The 20,750-nt window shown below is 37.0% G+C and overlaps 1 protein-coding gene across 50 annotated transcripts in view; it reads right to left on the reverse strand.

The window, feature by feature from the left end:
- Positions 1-20,750, reverse strand: part of magi2a (membrane associated guanylate kinase, WW and PDZ domain containing 2a) — a 328,630-nt gene that overhangs the window by 57,545 nt on the left and 250,335 nt on the right. For all 50 annotated transcript variants that reach the window (XM_073946372.1, XM_073946344.1, XM_073946347.1 and 47 more), the window contains 2 exons: positions 18,760-18,942; positions 9,304-9,921 (listed from right to left, as the gene is read on the reverse strand). In XM_073946372.1, the coding sequence (XP_073802473.1) occupies positions 9,304-9,921; positions 18,760-18,942 (801 nt within the window). The remainder of the gene's footprint in view (positions 1-9,303; positions 9,922-18,759; positions 18,943-20,750) is intronic.

Genomic DNA, 20,750 nt, shown 5'->3' on the forward strand with positions numbered 1-20,750 from the left:
ATTTTATTCTATAATTCGTCCCACATGACCAACTCCTAGTCCAAACCCCAAACCAAATCCACAGCTGACTCTCTGATCTTTTTTACTAAACACAAACTCCATATTCTAATTCTAACTGTTTTTTTTAAACTCTGATTCAAAACTAAAGGCTGGGTTTACACTAATTTAAGCTACTTAGAGCAAGTAAATTACATACAAAATTAATGCAAACATGCAAATAGAAGCAAATTTCTGCCGAATGTCATGGAATATGTTTCAAAATATTTCGGAGGATATGCAAATTTACCTAAACCATGTCTTCCATGCAAGTTCAAAATATTTAACCCGAGCTAAAAATTAGTCTGAAACATCCCACAAGTAATCTGGAGCGAGGGATGAAATTTGGATGAATTTGGTGTAACCTCATCCCTGCATTTACACCAAGTTTATATCCCTTAGCAACAGCTACTTATCCAAACACCAACCCAACTCCACCTTTTCTAAAGACCAACCCAAATCCACCTGCTCTGATCCATTTACGAAACCCAGGCCAAATTCGATTTATATAACAACAATTTCTAACCATCATTCTAAAATAAAAAACACTTACTCCCATTAATTAAAGTGACCAGAATCGTAACCCTTGGCAACAACTTCTTTTCCAAACCCCAACATAAATCCATTATGGAGTTTTTGATATTTTCTCCAAAACCCTGACTGAAGCCCTAAAATTCAGACTTTAACCCCTAGCTTTACCTCAGATTTCAAACCCTAAAAAACTGGAACCTGATAGAAGAATCTTGATCCCAAACTGCTTAACCTTACCTCTTACTCTACTATTGACCATAACCCCCAGCCTATTCCAAACTCGACCCCATATCCATTACGGACTCTATGACCCTTCCACTAAACCCCAAACTTTAAATACTAATTCTAGTCCCAATCATTATCAAATTCAAACTTGTTACTCCCATCATTTCATTTAAATCTGGAAACTAAACCTTAGCACAAACACCTGCTCAAACCACAATTCAAAATTAATCGTTGACTCCCTGATCCTTTCATTAAACACTAACCTCAAGATTCTTAATCTAACCCATACCATATCTATCTCATCTGGTTACTCATCCTCAGCACCAACTACAAATCCAAGCCTAATCCCTAACTTCCAATTTAAAATAGTGAAACTTTAAGACTTTAACAAATAACATTAACATTATGTTTCATTTTAGTGATTGGTTGAGTAGCCATTTGAGTTCAAGACAAATCATTTAGATGTTTTGTGAATAACATAAAATAATGAATAGAAAAAATCTCTCACTATTCACTCTCATACAAGATGTTTAGTGAATTCGATTTTCCTAACACAATACACAACTGTTTGGCTTTAGAAGATTTGGAATATAGTGCATCAAGAGGGAGAAAGGGTAGAAAGATGTGAGAATAAATACAGACGGAAGCAGCTTTGAATAAAACTGACCCTGTGACTTGGCTTGACAGAAACTGTTGGTTTGTAGAAATCCTCTTCTGTTCCCCGTATGTCAGTCATGGCATGTTGGAACAGACGGATGTTAAACTCAAGAGCAAGCGTGATGCTACAGGCTGTTAAGCGTTTCAGGGCTAACTGTGCAGTCTGTCTGATTATGACGAGAATGAGAATGGGACAGATTGCTGATGTAGGGGACATCAGAGCATGATTGTATTCACAAAACCACAATGACCTTCAAGCTCACTGATTCTGTTTGTGGATCAGAAAATTGTCTGCTCACATCCACTAGAAAAAAAAACATACGCCAATGTTAAGGGTCAGTGCCCTTTCACACTTGGTCATGCCGTTTCATTTCATTTTCATGTTTCATACAATCTCACCACAGCAAATAGGCAAAGTCTATGGGAGAAAGAGTTTTTTTCATTCAAAGTGCTCACTCTATTAAATCACTTCCTTTTACAGTCCCTCCAGAATTTAGCGATCGCTGAATTTAAAGCAAAATAAGCAAACTCACATTTTTTTCTGAAATGCTGCAGATTTCCCGCAAATTCGGGGTCTAGACATTATGTCATCACAACATATTTTCACCTAAAACAATGCCCATGTGGACGCAAACAACCCTTGCTAAACCATGATTTCACACACATCAACATTGTAGGTGGCAGTATATACCTTTACGCAGGTCTGTAACTCTGCATTTAACAAGACGCCGCATGTTAAATATGAGTAAACATGCAAAGTCGCATTTACTTACAAACCCAACTCACTGCTATTGCATAGATCCTTGTATTTACCTATCTATACATGTAAAACAACAACACTCATTTTACTTTTTTATCCTTGCAATGATTCCGATTATTTTGGCCTTTTAGCTGACGTGCAGACATTATTTATACAGATGCATGGATACAAGATCGGAGATGCATTACTTGCATATGATTAATGCATTTGGTTGCAGTTTTTTATGATGTACTGTTGAGATGCTGTTAATATAATGTATTGTTTGCATTCTTATATTTATAGCTTCACGCTTCATGGGTCTAGGAGTAATAAAAATATTTGTAATAACGACTTTTGTCTGTGGTATTTTTGTTTACATCAAATCAACGCAAAATAATGCCTGAAATATTGCCACAAATTTTAAGAAAAGTCATTTTAAGGCACAAAAATCAGAAAACAGTCCAGCAAAATTCTAGAGGGATTTTAATATCATATTTTAATATGCATTTAATATCCGAAATATACAGAATTTGGATCACTTCAAAAAGTTTACTAAGACACATTCATTTAAGCTTGTTTTAATTGATAGTGTATTCTGTACTTGTATCTTGTTCTCTTGAATATGTCTGGTTTTAAAAATAAATTGCATTATTAATATTATTATTATTATTATTATTATTATTATTATTATTATTATTATTATTATTGCAGCAATGCATTTCAATGACCTTACTGCAATCTGCTCTTTAAAGTTTGAGTCTGGAAACAAATAATGATTTCTTTCTCAAAAGTCCTGCTTGTATTTTTTTAACAAACTAGTTCAAATCTTTTTGTTTCGCACTTCTGTTACTAATTATTTTCAACACAGGCTTGCAACAACACTGCAAATACTGTATGTGCTTCAACCTACATTTTTGTGAAACCGAAAAAAAAAAAAACATATCTTTGAAAATGAACACCATGGGGCATATGAAGCTAACAAGTTTTGTTTTCTATTTCACACTAATTATATTTACAGGGACATATAATCAACGAATAAACAATTATTTTTACAATTAAACAATTACTCCACCTTCCAGCAGACGTGAATTAGATGTGTATCTGAAACGTACAACAAAATGTATCCGAATTAGTGTATTTAAGAATAATGCAGACAGCGCCCTGTGAATTTGTCATCTGAAGTGTTCAACAAAATGTACCCAGAGCAATGTATTTTACATTTCACAAAAATTGTAGGCTGAGGCACACATATTTTTATTGATTAGTATTTAAGTGATATCATTTGCTCAGAAAGTGTTTTAAAACTAATTCTTGATTTGATATTTAGCCATCTAATGCATCCATGCATTTTTAAATTTTATTCAATTTCAGAATTCTTTTAGGGGTCAGTATAATTAGCCCAGCATCAGATAAAGCTCCTACCATAATTATGCATATGCACTTTTGAATGTGTGCACTGAAGTGCATTGGTACTTCATACTGTATGTAAAGCACACAGAGGCTGTAATCCGGCATACTAATCACTGGGGCTTAATGAGGATTTAATGTCTCTCTCGTTAACCTTTGACCTACACTGACACAGAGGAAAGACACACTTCAGATAAGCTTCCGAAATACCTCTCTAGATATTTCTTGCCTTTGCTTTGTCTTTCTCATTTTCTTGTGATTAACCCTCAGAGGTGAATTGGGACATTATACTGAAGAAAATCAAACTCATTTTACTCATCCATTCTTCATTACTGTAAAGTCTCTAGGTTCTAAACATGGAAAGTGTATTCATTCTCATTACTGTAAATAGAATTCATGAACAATTTGCTGTGCTGTTTTTCATTTATTATATAATTGACTTTAATATGCAAAACATATTGTAAAATATATATATATATATATATATATATATATATATATATATATATATATATATATATATATATATGTGAGTGTAGTGTGAAATGTCATGATAATATTTTAAAAATAATAATAAAAGAAATACAGACTAAAAATCATATTAGTAGATTACATATTCTTTTGATATTGGGTTAAAATACAGGATCTGAAAAATACCCCCTTTGAACAAATGTAGTGATTTTGCCTCAGTTGCTTTCTGAGGGTTAAGCTCTCTATTTCTTCCGTCTCTCTCTGTGTGTCCTTAATCTTTATTCTATATATTCCTTGGCTTTCTTTCTCTCTTTCTCTCTGGGTTACATCAGACACTCTGATTGCTACGGGTCATAAATCACACTGGCTAAAGCTGCTTTTAAAAAGAGCTTATATGTTCTCAGTAAAGGTGTCAGGTAGAGCTAAAGCTATTGAAGGTTTTTTTTTTTTTTTGTATTGAATACTGAAACGTATCGAATAAGCAGATTTTTCTACAGTATAGACAGGTGCATGTGGATCAGCCTTAGCTGGCTTTTCATTTCCTAACATCAATGACTCAATTAATCTAGGTCTAATAACATAGGCCTAGAAAAAGGCCTATGAGTGCTGAGTGCTTTCAACTGCAATTAGAGCTCAAATTATATGCTTTCTGGGCTATGACATGCTGGACAGGCTGTACACATACCACTGATTCTGGAAAATGGAGAAAAAATAGCCTACAGAAAAAAAGAAAATATATATATATACACACAGTTGAAGTCAAAATTATTAGCAAAATTATACAAATATTTCTCGAGTGCTGTTTAACAGTGAGATGATTTTTTAACACATTTTACACATAACAGTTTTAATTTATATAAGTAATTTCTTTTTTTCTATGACTATAGCACACAATATTTTAATAGTTATTTTCCAAAGTTCTAGTATTCAGGCTTAACTAGGTTAATTAGACTAAAGGTTCCATGAAGTGCTTTGAAATGTGCATTTTTTTTTTCGATGTTTGATGAAATCTCAACCAAAACTCGAAGAGAGGGTTGGACATAGGGTAGCTCCTCCCCTAGCATTTTGTTTTTGTCACAGCTCTGCCAGTGAGACTGGTTGATTTCAAATGCACCAATTGAAAAGCAACTGAGAAGCGTCTTGAAGGGGGCGGGTATGTCAGATACTAGAAAGCATTTGATTGGTCATGATTTGATAAGAATTTAAAGTTTGAGGTGACGAAAAAACTGTAAAAGGCAGAACTGACAAACAACAAGCTTTACAGGTTTATATTAGTTTTGTATCTCCTAAACATTAATTTTGTAACTGTTTTGGAGCACACTAGCTTATAGAGCTTAAAAACTAACAATACTACTAACATTTAAAAAGACACGTTAAACTAGGCACGTAATTGAAAAAGGCCTGCACGATTAATTGATTTTAAACCGAAATCACGATTTGAAAAGATGCGATTATCAATTCCATTATGACCTAGGCGAGGGAGGCAAGCGCGATTAATTAAAACAATCCAACTAACATTACTTAAAAAGCAGACAACTGCCACAGCAGAACCCACGAGCCTCTATTTTACTGCCATGGAGAAAATGACAGCTTTAAACTCCATCTCTGCTCAGCTTCTCTCTCTCTTTCTCTCTCTCTCTGTGTGTGTGTGTGTGTGTGTGTGGACCTTTGACCTGCTTGCGTGAGGTAACACACACACACACACACACACACACACACACACACACACGAGCATGTCTGCAGTGCGTGTTTTCTCGACCGCGTCTATCATGGATCAGCTGTGACATTAGTGCATTATAGACTGTAACGTTTATCTGTATTCATGACACTCATCGATGAATAACACCAGTGCCGTATAGACTGTCAGAGCCAATCATATCAATTTCTGTTGAGTGTGGAAACACTCAATGACCAATCACAGGTGTTTAAGAACACACTCGACAATGCTCAAAAAGCAAGCAGGGTAATATTTACATTTATTTATTTGCTATAAATGCTCATGACATTTTTTTTTTGTGTAATTGAGTTTTGTTTAAAACGTTCAAAATGAGTGTTTTCTTTAAGCAGGTTAAAGGTAAAGTACATAATATATCTGACTGCTTGTATATAAATGTATTTATAAATTATACGTTTTAATACAAGAATTCTTGTGCTGTGAAGTAAAATCTAAAATTGGGTTTTGGAAAGCATTGTCAGTGCATAAATGTCATGAAATTAATATGAAAAAAGTAACACAATCTAAACGCAAAAGTTTTAAAGGTTTTATATATTTATCCATAAAATTTTATATATAATTTGTTCAATTTAATTTTAAAGACTGTAGTTATTTTCTTAATTTGTCATTATAACTGGCAACTTTAAATAAACAGAAGCGACGACGTGGTGACGCAGTTGGTTAAGCCGTCACCTCACAGCAAGAAGGTCGCTGGTTCAAGCTTCAGCATTTCTATGTGGAGTTTGCATGTTCTCCTCGTGTTGGTGTGAGTTTCCTCCGGATGCTCCGGTTTTGAGTGTATATGGATGTTTCCCAGTGATGGGCTGCAGCTGGAATGGTATCCTCTGTGTAAAACATGAGCTGGATAAGTTGGCGGTTCATTCCCCTGTGGCGACCCCAGATTAATAAAGGGGCTAAGCCGAAAAGAAAATTAATAAATGAATAAACAGAAGCATAGTGTAGCGTACTTTTACCAAGTTTATGCTTAGTCTTTCTATGGTGCTGTTAAAATAACCACATCTAATAATATAGACCTTATAATAAAAATGTATCCAGAATAAAAACAAATATTACTGGAAATACTGTGTTAAATATCACCCACAAAATATATTTTTTTAAATAATAAAGACTTCACAGGAGGGCTAATTATTTTGCTTTCAACTGTATATTGAATGGTGAGTTATAATGTGAGGGCAGGGGTAGTAAGCATTTGTATTTAATAAAACACAACAGTGAAATGAATTATAATTCATTGTAATAAAAGGGACATAAATTATTTTGAGATTTACAAAACTGCTAATCACTGTTTGAAACAAATGACACATGAGCCAGCTTTTTCCCAGATCTCAAGAATCAGTGATGTATTGAAAATGACTGCAGAGCTCGATTTTCTTTAATGAATAGCTGAAGTAATCTGAGATGAGTCAATTGCTTTATTAATTGGGGAAAATCTAAAATCAGTATAGGGTGAGAAAGAAGTTATCACCAGCAATAATCAACAGCACTGTAAAATAATCAGTATTGATTCACTGGCCCTTGAGAGCAAGGCACTGAACCAGAGCCATAATTTGTATGTGAGACAGTGTAGGTGTCTGGGACACAGTGTACGTGAGTGTAGGAAGAGTTTGTGTGCTGGAAAGCGCATCACTGCAAAATGCCATGCATGAAGCTTTAAATAGCAGTTTGGCATCAGTTTAGGGATCAATTTTAAATTCAGTTTAACTTTTAAAGACTCTTGGAAACAGCTTGATGACTGCGGTTTTCTTCCTAGGATCGGAGGGAGAAAATATATACAAAAGGGTCAATACCCAATAGCCTTTATTCTGCTGTTATTGTTAGGAGAGAGCAAGACCCAAGGCTCGATTATTGAAAAAAGCATAATGGCCAACTTGGGTCAAGTAGGATTTGATAATAAACTGAATTACCACAGAAATTTTGTCAGACAGTCAATGCTTGTGAATAGCACAGAAATGTATGAGAAGGGGAGTAAACTGACTACTATCTCTTCCAAAATTGTCTGTGACTTCCCTGACAACTTAAATCTGTGATGAATGTTTAATAGAAAAATGTTGAAGGTTAGCGAACAGGCTGTCAATCCATTAAATGATAAGACATTCTCCAGTCTAAATGCAGTCGATGGTTGTCAAGCATCTCCTCCTTTGACAGCCAAATAAACAGTTTGTGGTGTGCTTCTTGCATACTTTTTAGTTGGAAACCTTCAAGGTTTGCTTTTGGTAAGGAAAGTAAATCTTAAACAACATTTCTTAAAACCTTTAGCTCACTTAGACAAAATCTTTGAGCAAAGAAAGTCCAAATTCTATCGTCAATAACATTAGCGAGGAAAGGCACAACACCACAGTCAGCTTTCTGTTGTTTACTGCTGACCACCTTGAAAATCAGCAACTTTTCCACCCTCACATGAAACTCCCAAGCAATACTGATTGGATTTCCTCTGCAAAATTTCACCAAGCATTCGCCAAAGCACCTTAAGGCATGCTCTAGAGTAATCCCTCTGGTTCTACTCAGCCCACTTCAAGCGAGATTCGAAATGACATTTTCGACATGCGAGGAGGGCATGCTAATAGGAATGCTAAAGACTGTAGCCTCTAGCATCTGCTACTCCGAATATCAAGAGGGTGAGGTTTACCAGTACGGCTCTTAAATGGTGGCCTTTGTTAAACTGACATCCATAACTCTTAATCCCATCCGGGTCACGGCACCAATTTAGCTCCTTTATTTCAACTCTGCTCACTCTGAGCAGGATTCATATCTGTTTTTAGCATGGAAGGTGGGTTTGCTAGCAAGGACACTATAAGACACTTAGCTGGCCTCTGTTAAACAAGTGTAACTCTGAGAGGGATTCAAACTGGTGTTTCTAGCATGGAAAGTGGGCAAGGATATTAAAGACCACAGTTGCTGTGTGCCTCTTGAGACCAATGGAGTGGGGTTTACAAGCAGAGCTCTTACTAGCTGGCCTCCATTACACTCACTTCCATCTAGGTCATGACACCAATATAACCCCAATATAACCTTTCCGTTTGTACTCGCCCTGCTCTGAGCAGGATTAGGCTTGTGCTCAAACGGAAACATTATTGACACAGCTTTTACTAGCTGGCCTATGTTACACTAACACATAGATTAGCCCCAAAAGCTGTCAGACAAACAATCACATGCTGGTTTGTAAATTTCAGATGTGTGTGTGTGTTTGTGAAATCATGTTACGCAACAGTATAAATAAATAAATGCACTAAGCACACAGGTAGAGTTGTACACTTTTGCAAATTATGTGTCAGAGTTTATTTTTACCCACATTGCTTTCCTGCTCAATGAAGGTCAGAGAAAGTGCCAACAACAGCTCGTTCTTGAGCGTGACTCAGCGCATAATGAAAGCCAAGGAGTGAATTATAAAACTGCTAAGAAGGACAAGATGGAGCAGTCAACCAATTAAGAGACCCTTCCATATGCTAGCTCATGGAAAAACACAAAAACCCACCAGCACTGCCATAAACACAGGCTTCCTTACCTGTGCCTCCTCTTTGTATGACCAATGTGGCCTCCGTCCCAATCGGACACTCTTTTAGCAGCTCCACCACTTGCGTGTGTGACAGTGTTAGCGCAGGTTGCTGGTTAATTTCCACAATCAGATCTCCCTCACACAGCCCCGGGCATCCTTGAGCCTCCAGAATCTGCTTCACTCTTTGCCCTCCATTACTGTCTGCTATGGTGAATCCAAACCCATCTGCCCCCTTCACCATGTTAATCGTTAGCAGCTCTCCTCCAGCCGCTCCAGACGACGCCATCGAGACGCTGTCCTCCAGTGGCCCGGCGTCCAGGTGGGTGTCTCCAGGGTGAGGCTGCACCATCGTTGTTTGAAGGGGGTCGACGAAACGGGCGGTGCGGGAGATGTACTCCATGTAGCTGTCGTAGCTATTCCGTCCGTTGACCAGCAGAGGGCGATCAATGAGGCCGAGGGGGGATAGTAAGGTGTTTGCTGCATCCTCTGGGTCATAAGGAAGAGGGTAACCCCTGCAAAGGACAAGGGTTACGCTTTGTCCAATTGGCACTGATTGGAATAGCTTTACAACATCAGCATGGGTGGTGCCCAGGACGCAGACGTCGTTGATATAGACGATCACATCTCCTAGAAACAATTACACACAAAGAAAGGTACATAAGCTCTGGTGGGTAGAGTATATTTGTGTGTGTGTCTGTGTTTGATTCAGTTTAAAAAAGTTAAATACAAGTGAGTTCTGTTTACAAACAGTGTTAATTTTGTTGATGCAAAATTTTCGTGACAAACAAGTTTCTAACAACAAAAACTAGACGAAAGTGATGATGACTACAACTATAATAAATATACTGACATTTTCATTGACTTATAAAAAAAGAGATGGGAACATGATTAAGGGATGTTTTTTTATAAATATATCAAATTAGAATTATTATTATCGCTGTAGTTTAGCTAAATAGGATAAAACTCATGCTAGGTTCACACGCTGTCTGCGTCTGTTGCGATCGACATGAAAACAGCTATTTATAATGTACCTGTGCCACAAAAAAATTTATTCAGGACGTCATTCAGTGATGTGATTATTTCTTATGTCTGTAAGGATATAATGATACTGTAGTACTATAATCTCTGCTTATCAGGTCGCATACAACACACAAGATAAAGAAACTGCCTTTTTTTTTTTTTACATACATCTTCACTTTCGATTTCCTCTATGTAAGTTAACAAAGCCATGGGATTGAGTGCACATTTCACAAGATAACACATTATCATTTGCCAGTCATATACGATTACTCTACTTATTTACGCAGTGCTATACAGCTGAGCACCATATACTGTGATAACAAATACAAAATTAAGCTTTCTATACACTGACATTGCAAAGTGGACTTAAATTATTTTAAGCACTTTTAAAGATTTGATGGCTTGAAACTGTTCAACATACTGGTTAAAAAGACTAGTAGTTTACCAAAAACCAAAATCACTACCTAGCTAATCACTACCTAAATTAGCTCAGCAACATGCTAATATCAAATTATGAATACATGTACAAGGTACATGTTTAGATTGTTAATACGTTACCATATGCAATTTTAAATTGTATTACACTTTACTATCTGCCTAATTGTTTGTTTTGTATATTTGGTGTGCTTATTAGAGTGACGTATATAGCAAGTGGCTAATGTTAGCTATCATTTGTCACTGTCTGCTCTATTATTTCTGTATATGGCATATTGTGTTAATGAGGGTGTTAATTCATTAGTTTAGCAAAATGCTAATGTCAGTCTATTAATTTGGACTATGTAGTTGTTTTTTTGTGCTTAGAGTATATGAATGTTAAGTCATTAACTTATTAGCATGCTAATCTCAACTCTTCATTTTAAATTCTGCTTTATTATGTGTGTGTGTGTTTGTGTTCTGTGTTGTGTTCTGAGTCATTAGCCATTTACAATATGCTATTGTGAAACTTGACTATACTGTATGATCCAACATCTCCTCTGTGCAAAAATGCTAATGCAAACTCAGCAAAATGCTAATGCAAAATGATCTATTTTGACTGTTTTTTTCATTAACTGTTATATGAAACGATCCAAATAATTTCAGTAACTTTTTTTTTAAGTGTATCCTAATTTTAGCTAATTTTTGTTGATATCTCATTAAGACTGTACAGAATTGTTTCCAAGTTTCATTGAATACCATTAACACTCCTTCAAGTATATGTTTTGTCAAGACGAGTGCTCTTCGGTACTTCACATAAGAAGCACCATTTGTATGGCTCGCTGACTGCTCAGAATATTCCAAATCAATCGTTTTGCTCACCGTAAAGCCACCAGACAGCAAACAGCTGGCTAGGTTTTGGAACAAAGTTACTGAGGGGAATGAAAAAGCCCAATAAGAATAGTCTCTAATCAGAGTGAAAAACTTTCCCCAGTTTACAACGATTTCAGTCATCCAATATTTATTCATGTCGTCTCCCCTGGCAACTGTGACAATTACAGCGCACCAATTTGAGGGACCCACTCAATCCTTTTCCCAATCCTAAAGTATCACCCTGCCACAGGATTTAACCGAGATCTTCACTTTCCTTTTTTAGCATTCCTTCCAATGTGTGTTCACTAATGTTGAGGGAAATGCATTACTATTAAAAGTTCTGCAAATATTATACTTGTTACAATCTCAGTAATGCATGTTACAGTGAGATTTAAGTCCAAAATTAGGTGGTGTTAGGTTCATCAACACAAGCTGAAATCCAACATAAAGTATTCTAACAATTGGCAATAAACAAGAAGATCTTGTTTATTTAAATAGCGTTTTGGTGAAGAGGAGATTAACTTAACTTTAAGTAAAAAGTTGGCTGAAACTTTTTTGGCAGAAATCTATTAACTTAATAAAGAAAATTTACATTTAGTTTAAGTAAACGTGTTAAATGTAGTACAGACGTTTTTACTGATTATTGAAAAAAAAAAGTAATTTGAACTTTTTTCAAGTTGCACTTTTTACAGTAAGTTTGAGGCCTAATTTCTGCTTTGCTGACAGCATGGTTGAATGTTTTGAAAGGGTATATATAAGAAATCCATTTATTATGGAAGCTGAATGGTTCCAGCAAACCTGGTGAATGTTTTATGTGGGCTAAATGAGATCACAGGGCCTCAAACAGTGTTACTGGTTTCCTGGAGACATTTCATGCAGTGCCGTTCGCACCTATCGATAAGTCTTGTCCCCCCCTGACTGTTGTGTGTTGTGTGCAGGAATTTTAATTAATCTCTGTAAATACGTTCGACATTTGCCTAGAGCCTCTGGTGTTTCGATCAATAATTTCACATGCTTCCAGATAGCAAATGATATCGGTGTGACCTCCCTGTTTCACACCTAACTTTATGTCAGCATCAATCTGGGCTGAAGCTCCACAGGGTAAACCGGATCAGGACACTAATACAAACAAGGCATTATCATCCACTTAAAATTCCAAACTTACTTCTATAGTCTCAGGGATATTTTCAAAAGCTCTCAGATTAAAGCTTGGAAAAATGAATATGAAACAGTATTTTGTCATATCCCTGCTATTTTCTGCTTTAGCGTGTGCTTATGAAGGATGACGTTGGGTAATAGGAACCAGCATAAGTGTAAACAAAGTTAAAACTACTGTAGGTCTGGGTTATGTTTAATACACTTTTGTGCCTAGTATAATAAAACAGGGATGCACCAAATATTCGCCCATGGAAATTTTTCAGCCAAAAATATCCCAAAAGTGCAATTGTGGTTTCGGCTGAAAGATTTTTATCACAGAAACAACGCAGCCACGGCCATACTGTTTTGACTTAAGCAACTATACATGTCAGCTTGTAGCCATATCTCTGCTAGATAGTTTTAGAAAAAAAATTAACAAGAATGTTAATTTATGCTCTGGCCCTAAATAAATACACTCTCTCTAATGTCAATCAGACAACAAACTCAACAGCTAAATGGTTATCTGTCTAAAGTCCCCATCCCCATCACTTATTCCGCTTCTTCCAAGTGAGACATTTTATACAGAAGCAGTTTCCACATTTCCCCAACTGCCCCCCTGAAACGCATATAGATAATTTCCTCAATTTGAATGCCACTCATAAACATTTGATTTCGGTTATTTATCATTTAATAAATTCAATCAATTCTGATCCTACTGATACATTTTAAGATAATTGGGAGCGAGATCTAGGAATTACTATGACAGAGGATTTATGGCATAACATTTTAGCCCGAGTGCATTCCTCTTCATTTTGTGCTAGGCATGGTTTGATGCAGTGTAAAATATTATTTAGACCCCCCTAACCAATGCTCAGTAGGCTAATTTCTTTCCAGATAAGAGGTCTGCTTGTAATCGTTGCAAATATTCACCTGCTTACCATCTGCATATGTTCTGGACATGTCCACAGTTGGCCACCTTTTTTCAGGTGTTTTTAATACATTTAAAAAAGCCCTTAAAATCAATATAGAACCTGATCATTTGTTAGCCCTCTTTGGTGTATCCCTTGAACCTAATTTGACTGTTCATGACAGCAAGGTTCTTGCCTTTACCACAATTCTAGCCAGACGTGCCATACTTTTAAAATGGAAACAGAAATGCCAACTGACCCAGCCGGGACTGGCCAGCAACCTTCTTGCTGTGCTAAATAAATATTTTCAAAATTTAAAATGTATGTATTCTTTAAAATGTAATATTAGTTTATGCAATTGCAATGCCTTGATTAAGTACACATTCATAAGCATAAAAGCAATGGTAATAATAATTGCCATACGCCCTGGGATTCACCCAGAAAACAGTGAATTTTCTGGCAGAAATCCCTCTCCACATCAAAGTTCTTCAAGGTGAAGAAGATCAATATGCTTCAGAATTGGCCAGCCCAGTCACTAGACATGAACATTATCGAGCATTTGTGAGGTAGGATGAAAGAGGAAACATGGAAAACGAAAACAAAGAATTTTGAACTCTGGGAGGTATGCATGACTGCTTTTCTTTGAAGCTCATGGAAGTCATACAAGATATTAAATTTGGATCTCACAGTACCACTACTTAATTTGCTGACATATTTTTGTATTTACAGTAAATTTGTTCAAGTTATGCATAGATGACAAAATATTAGTCCTGCCAAAATGTGACCTTTCTGTCTTGATTAAATAATACATATTTTTTTCAGTGAAAGTAATTTATTTCAGTTTATTAAACATCATTTGAGAGTGTTTTAACTTTTCACGTGAGCTATTTCTAACACCAACTGGTACATTAAAAGTCAGGTTAATAGCAGCCGTTTCTACAAACTAGATTCAAATGCAACAAGACTTTTGTCAGGGCCTGTATTTATATGTTTCTTAATCTGTAGCTTTTTATATATCTATAAACTTGTTTATTAATATTGAACATGTTATATGTTATATGATAGTTTCATTCTTCTATTTTATACTTGTATAACTTTATAATTCTTATTATTATCCTTATACTTTAGCTATAACACCCACCCAGCCATAGCTGAGGAACGCACACACATTCAGCTATCTTTCAGGGGACCTCCTATAGATGTAATGATGTTTATACTGTACAAATTATATTCTATTTCCTTACCCCAATCCTCACAGCAAACAATCTGCATTTTTACATTTTCAAAATACTTCATTCTGTGTGATTCATGAGCAATTTTCTTCAATGGGTACCAAAAAGTCCTCACAAACATACTGGTGTTGCTATACATGTGGGGACATTTGGTACCCACAACATAGGAAGTACAAGAAACCCACACCTCTGAATTGCAGTGTTGTTCTAAAGAGCCAAAGTACAACTAATGACAGCAAGAGAGTATAAGAGATGCTTTGGGAAGCAGCGTCTGAGACATCTAATGTTGAAACCCAGAGGATCCCTGCTCTGTGACTGGCATTCAAAACAAACACAATCAATACACAATCCCCTAAACAGCGCTGCCAAGCTGCAACACACATCCTACACAAATGAAGCTCTAAACCTCCAATGCAGAGATCCAGCACACTCCTGCACCTGATTCAACTCATTATCTGCTTGTTAAGTTCTTTATGGGCACAGCTGTGAGGGGCAGAGCAAACATCAGCGCCACAGACTGGCATCTATAGTGGGCGTGGATGGGAAGGATGGCAGGACTTTAAGATGTGGGAAGTGAAGCATATCACGTAGCAAATCCCAGCTCTCTGTACAATCGTTTTCAATTAGCAAGGAAGCCGGTAAGTGGAATACATGTCATGTTTATGTCACTTTAAAGTTAACTTATGGATAAGATGATAAATAAATGTATATGTGGTAGACCGTTGCGTTCGCAGGTGTGTGTGTGTGTGTGTGTGTGTGTGTGTGTGTGTGTGTGTGTGTGTGTCTCTCTCTCTCACTAACTCTCTCTCACTCTTTTCCTCTGCACAGGCCCTGCCCCAGTTACGCAGATGACTTGCCCTGGGATTGGCTTGTCAAAAACAAGAAATGGTCGTGGAGCAGGAGAGAGAGTTAACTGGCCTATGGTTTGGCATTGTAGAAAAAATATAATACTGTACTTTGCATAAGTACGGTGAGAAGCAGTTGGGGTTGGATGCCACACTTTTCTTTCCTGTAAATATTTTCACATGTTTTTATATATAGTTAGGGAGATAGGAATAGTTTTTGCATTTTTATTTCTGTTATAATGTTAGGTGTATTTAGTTTCATTTGCGTGTTTAGGTAGGGGATATATTTTTGTTTATTATTTTTCTGTGGGTCCTCTCTGAGGTATTTGGCTTCACATTTTGGTTGTGAAGCCACAACCAAAAAGAAAAAGACAAAAAAAAGACTAATAAATGGACCTGCCTCTTCTTTAAACTGATTTTTATTTGTCCAGTGTTTTTTTAATGTTACATCGTAACATAAAGTGAGGGCTTGTCCTTTGTTTTTATACATCAAAAACATATTTCTTGAACCCTTTTTGTGGATGCGCAGTGGGTAAGTAATTTCAATTTATTTTTGTTTGGCTGCTTTATTTTTGGTGTGGGAGTGAGTAGCAAATAGTGTTAACATGGAGATTTTAACATGGAGTGCTAACATGATTCGACTGCCTTTGCACTTTCTCCAAGAACTGAACAGTTTGATCGCTGACGTAAAGATTACTTGTTTACACAAGCCTAAAATGTGGAATCGCTTTACTTTTGGAATTCTGGAGTGTGACTTGCAAATCATTATTGAGTATAAGAAGAAACACATTAATTGTTGGGAAAATATAATGTGCGTAATGGTGGACATTTAAAAGCATCAGTTATTTCTATGTTATAGTTGATGCCTGTTTATATAAAAAACATATTGTGTGTTCACAAGGAACTTCTACATGCATACAAAAACGTTTATATAGGCACATTTTTCTCTTGTTTCTCATGCACACCCCAACGTTTCTTGTGAGCATACAATACCCCAGCAGGTACAGGACGTTAACACGACATCAAATTGATGTTGTACCCCAACGTCGTGGTACGTTGTACTTTGATGAAAATTGGGTTGACGTCAGAACCAAATGTCAGGCCAACGTCATTGTCCAACTTCCAAACTAATTTGAACCAAATACCAATGTCTAATGATGTTACAACTTGACGTTGTGTGGACATTACCAATATGATGACATCTGTCAGGTGATAGATTTTGGTTAACATACAAATACAGACAAGTAAATGTCAGTATTTGATGTCAATATGACGTTGGTTAAAGATGTTGGCTCGATGTTGCATTTTGGTCATTTTCCAATACAACCTAAAACTGACCAGATATCAATGTCAACTGATGTCGTTATTGTTTGTCAAAAAAAACATTATCCTTAGACACTGACTAGACATTGAATTTTGGTCACCTGATGTCACAACCTAAATCTAATCTAATATTAACATCTTATGAGGTTGTGTTCCTGCTAGGATGTTCCTCGTGAGCATGCGAAAGGCTTTTTTTCTCTTTGCAAATGTCCCTTTAGGGGCTCGGTACATTTCAGACCATACAAATATAAAACTGTTTTTGATAAATATTAAAAATTTACAAGGCAACGCTGTAGCACAGTGGGTAGCGATGTCACCTCACAGCAAAAAGGTTGCTGGTTCGAGGCCTCGGCTGGGTCAATTAGCATTTCTGTGTGGAGTTTGCATATTCGCTTGAGTTTTCTCTTGAGTAAGCTAAAATTGTCTTTAGTGTATGAGTGTGTATGGGTGTTTCCCAGTGATGGGTTGGAGCTGGAAGGGCATCTGTTGCGTAAAACATATGCTGGATAAATTGGCGGTTCATTCAGCTGTTGTGACCACAGATTAATAAAAGGGACTAAGCCGAAAAGAAAATGAATGAATGAATTGAATTTTAAATTTCACAGATTACAGATGCTTTTATGCAAAAGGAAACTTGTACTCCAGAGTGTTGTGAATGCACTCAGGACCATCTGCTGAGACTGTGAATCAAATAAGACCTCGATATATTGTCAGGAGCCACGGATGTTAACTTTGTTTTGCCTGCATGTTTTTGTTTTTTACTCTAAGTGTAGCAGAAGCCATTGACTTGCATTAAATAAATGGCCAAGAGCCACCGTATCAGCTAAATTATTCTACTTAAGAAAAAAACTCACTTGGAGGCCTGAGAGTGAGTAAATGATGTACAAATACTTTTTTGGTGTGCTTTCTCTTTAAAACTGTGAAATGCAGGGTGATTCATTAATATTTTAGTCAGAATTTTATCAACAATTTAAAGTACATTAGCATACAGATTAGCCTCAAAGCTAACATACATGCGCATACACCCAAATTTTAAGAGCGGTTTTCTCTCTAAGCTCTCTAATCCAAGCAGAATTGAATATTTCACACTGGTGTACATCTGAAGCTTCTCCACAGAACTGTATGACTGTGTTACTGCAAAACAGCTCAAGTAGGACAAGAAGTCCAGAGGGAGCGTGAAGGGTGGATGAGAGGAGCAGAAAGCAGAGGTAAGGAGCACGGAGGATAATTTCCACAACTACCAACAACAATAATACAATAAAGTGGCATCATGGGAGATGTATTGACTATATTCTGAACTCTGCACTGTGGGTCCCTCTGAACATATGAGATATTTCAATGCTGATGTATGTGTGTGTGTGTGTGTGTGTGTGTGTGTGTGTGTGTGTGTGTGTGTGTAAAGCTGCCGCAGTCACACTCCCACTAGGCTGGACTGATGCTACAGAGTTCATAAAGCCCCACTGTGATTAATGGACACATGCCCTGCTGTGGATGACACACAAAGCCAATAAATACACTGTCCGTAAATGCACTTAACCCCTGGATGTCCCTAACGCGCTATCAACCAATAAAATGTCAGATTCACACTGCGACCTCTGCAGTAGTGTGGGCACAACCACAGATTGAGAGAGACTGAGCAGCTGGGAGCTCTGTTTGAGTGAGAATAGCACATTAGCACCGTTCAAACATTGAGTCTGGGTGTACTGTATTTACCTGTAGCCATTTTGCCATCCTGTGCTGCAGGCCCGTCCGGTATGACACTTTTGACCTGTAGAAACTCATCTGGTTCATCACCGCCAATGATAGTGAAGCCAAATCCCATGTTGCTTTTCTGCAGAGGTGTAGACAGAAAGCTGCCTTTCAGTTGCGTGGGGTCCCTCGTGAACAGAGGCTTCTCTGCCAAGGTGAAGAAATGCAGATACAAACATGAGATTGCAACCCAGGAGAAGACATCCAGAAATTAACGGGTTACTTTGTAAAAGCCACTCCAAACCCATCAAAAGCAGCAGATCACATCACACTGGGGAATTGTGGGTAGAAGGCCAAGCGCTTTGCTTACAGCCAAACATACAAGAGCAGAGAGGAACATGATGGCTTGTTTTTTTTTTTTTTTTTTTTTTTTGCTCAAACCTCACTTTTGGCTCTTTAAACGTATCCTAATGTTACACTCAACAGTGTTGAGCCTCGTCCAGGGCCGTCTCTTAGGACAGACAAGACTTAAGCAAAAAAAAAAAAAAAGCCAGGAGAAGAACCAGCACAGGCAGAGTGATTCTTCTGCTCTCTCAGAGCAGTCTCGAAAACCGTTCTGGAGAAGCAATTTACTGTAATTGCACACCATCAAGGACCTTTGTACTAAAGAGTCGCTTCTTCACAACTGAAGAGAAGCCTACTTCAGTACACAGTATGGACTTACGAGATGCATAGTCACTCCATCTCATTTCCTTGGTTGAGAGCTTCTCAAGTCTTTTTTTAAAGTTTATTAAGTCCTTCTGCAGTTTCTGCCATGCGTTTATTAGGGGAAATAGCTGGTTCAGATATCCTGCTGAATGACCAGCATGAACTTCCATGCTGATCCATACTTGTTTGGTGCTGGTTTAGCTGGTGAACAACCACCAACAAACAGAAGCTGGTGCTGCTGGTTGACCAGCATAGGCCTTGTTTGTTAAAATAGGGCAAACGGGTAATGGGGAACCGTAAAGTTTGTTGGTTGTCTGGATGGTCTTTCAGCCGACAGAATAGGACATGCACAACCTGTTAAACCTTTGTTAGCTGAAATATTTCTAATGCCAAAAAGTATGAGTGGGACATTTTTGAGTGAATTTAGGTTGATTGAATCATATAAAGCAGGTGTAATTTTGCTTTTATACAGGGCCATATGTTATTGTGAAATGTTTGAATGTTTAAGTTTGTGAAACTTTTAATGTGTGTACAGTCAATAAGCACAGACCCACATTTAAACAAAAAAAAAGTTAGACAAAGTGGCTAGTCCAGGACTATGCAAATTTGAACCTAGAGTATCACAGCCCTGCAACGTTTTGATCCAACCTTCATAAGAACTGGTCGCATTCTACTAGCCTTTAGTTGACGACTTAGGGTCATTTACCCACAAACTAAAATTCTGTCATTAATTACTCACCCTTATGCCGTTCCAATTCTCTAAGACCTTCATTTATCTTTAGAACACAAATTGATGATATCTGAGAGCCCTCTCACCCTCCATGAATAGAAATAATCCCAAGAAAGACACTTTGTAAAAACATTTAATATCAGTTCAGAGGTTCAACTGTATTAATACAAAGCTCCAAGAACACATATTGATGCCAAAGAACTGTAATAAAACAAATGTCACCAATGTCTTCCATATAAGATGAGGCTTTGCATGGGCAATATGCTTCTGCGTCATACTGCCCATAGTAACCATGCACCAAAATAAACTGACGTGGAAGAGAAGATATAGGATAACAGAGTCATATTTACAATTTTTTGTGCATAAAAGTTTTCTTGGAGCTTTGTATAATTAAAGATGAATCTCTGAGGTCACATTGAATGTTTTGACAAAGGTTTCTTTTCTTGACTTCTGAATATCTCAGGACCATTGCTGTCTCTGGAGGATGAGGGAGTTTGCATTTGATCAAAAAGTTCTTAATTTGTATTCTGAAGGTGAATTAATGGATCTGTGAGAATTGGAACAACATGAGGGTGAG

This window comes from Danio rerio, chromosome 4 (assembly GCF_049306965.1).
Source record: "Danio rerio strain Tuebingen ecotype United States chromosome 4, GRCz12tu, whole genome shotgun sequence".
Lineage (NCBI taxonomy): Eukaryota > Metazoa > Chordata > Actinopteri > Cypriniformes > Danionidae > Danio > Danio rerio.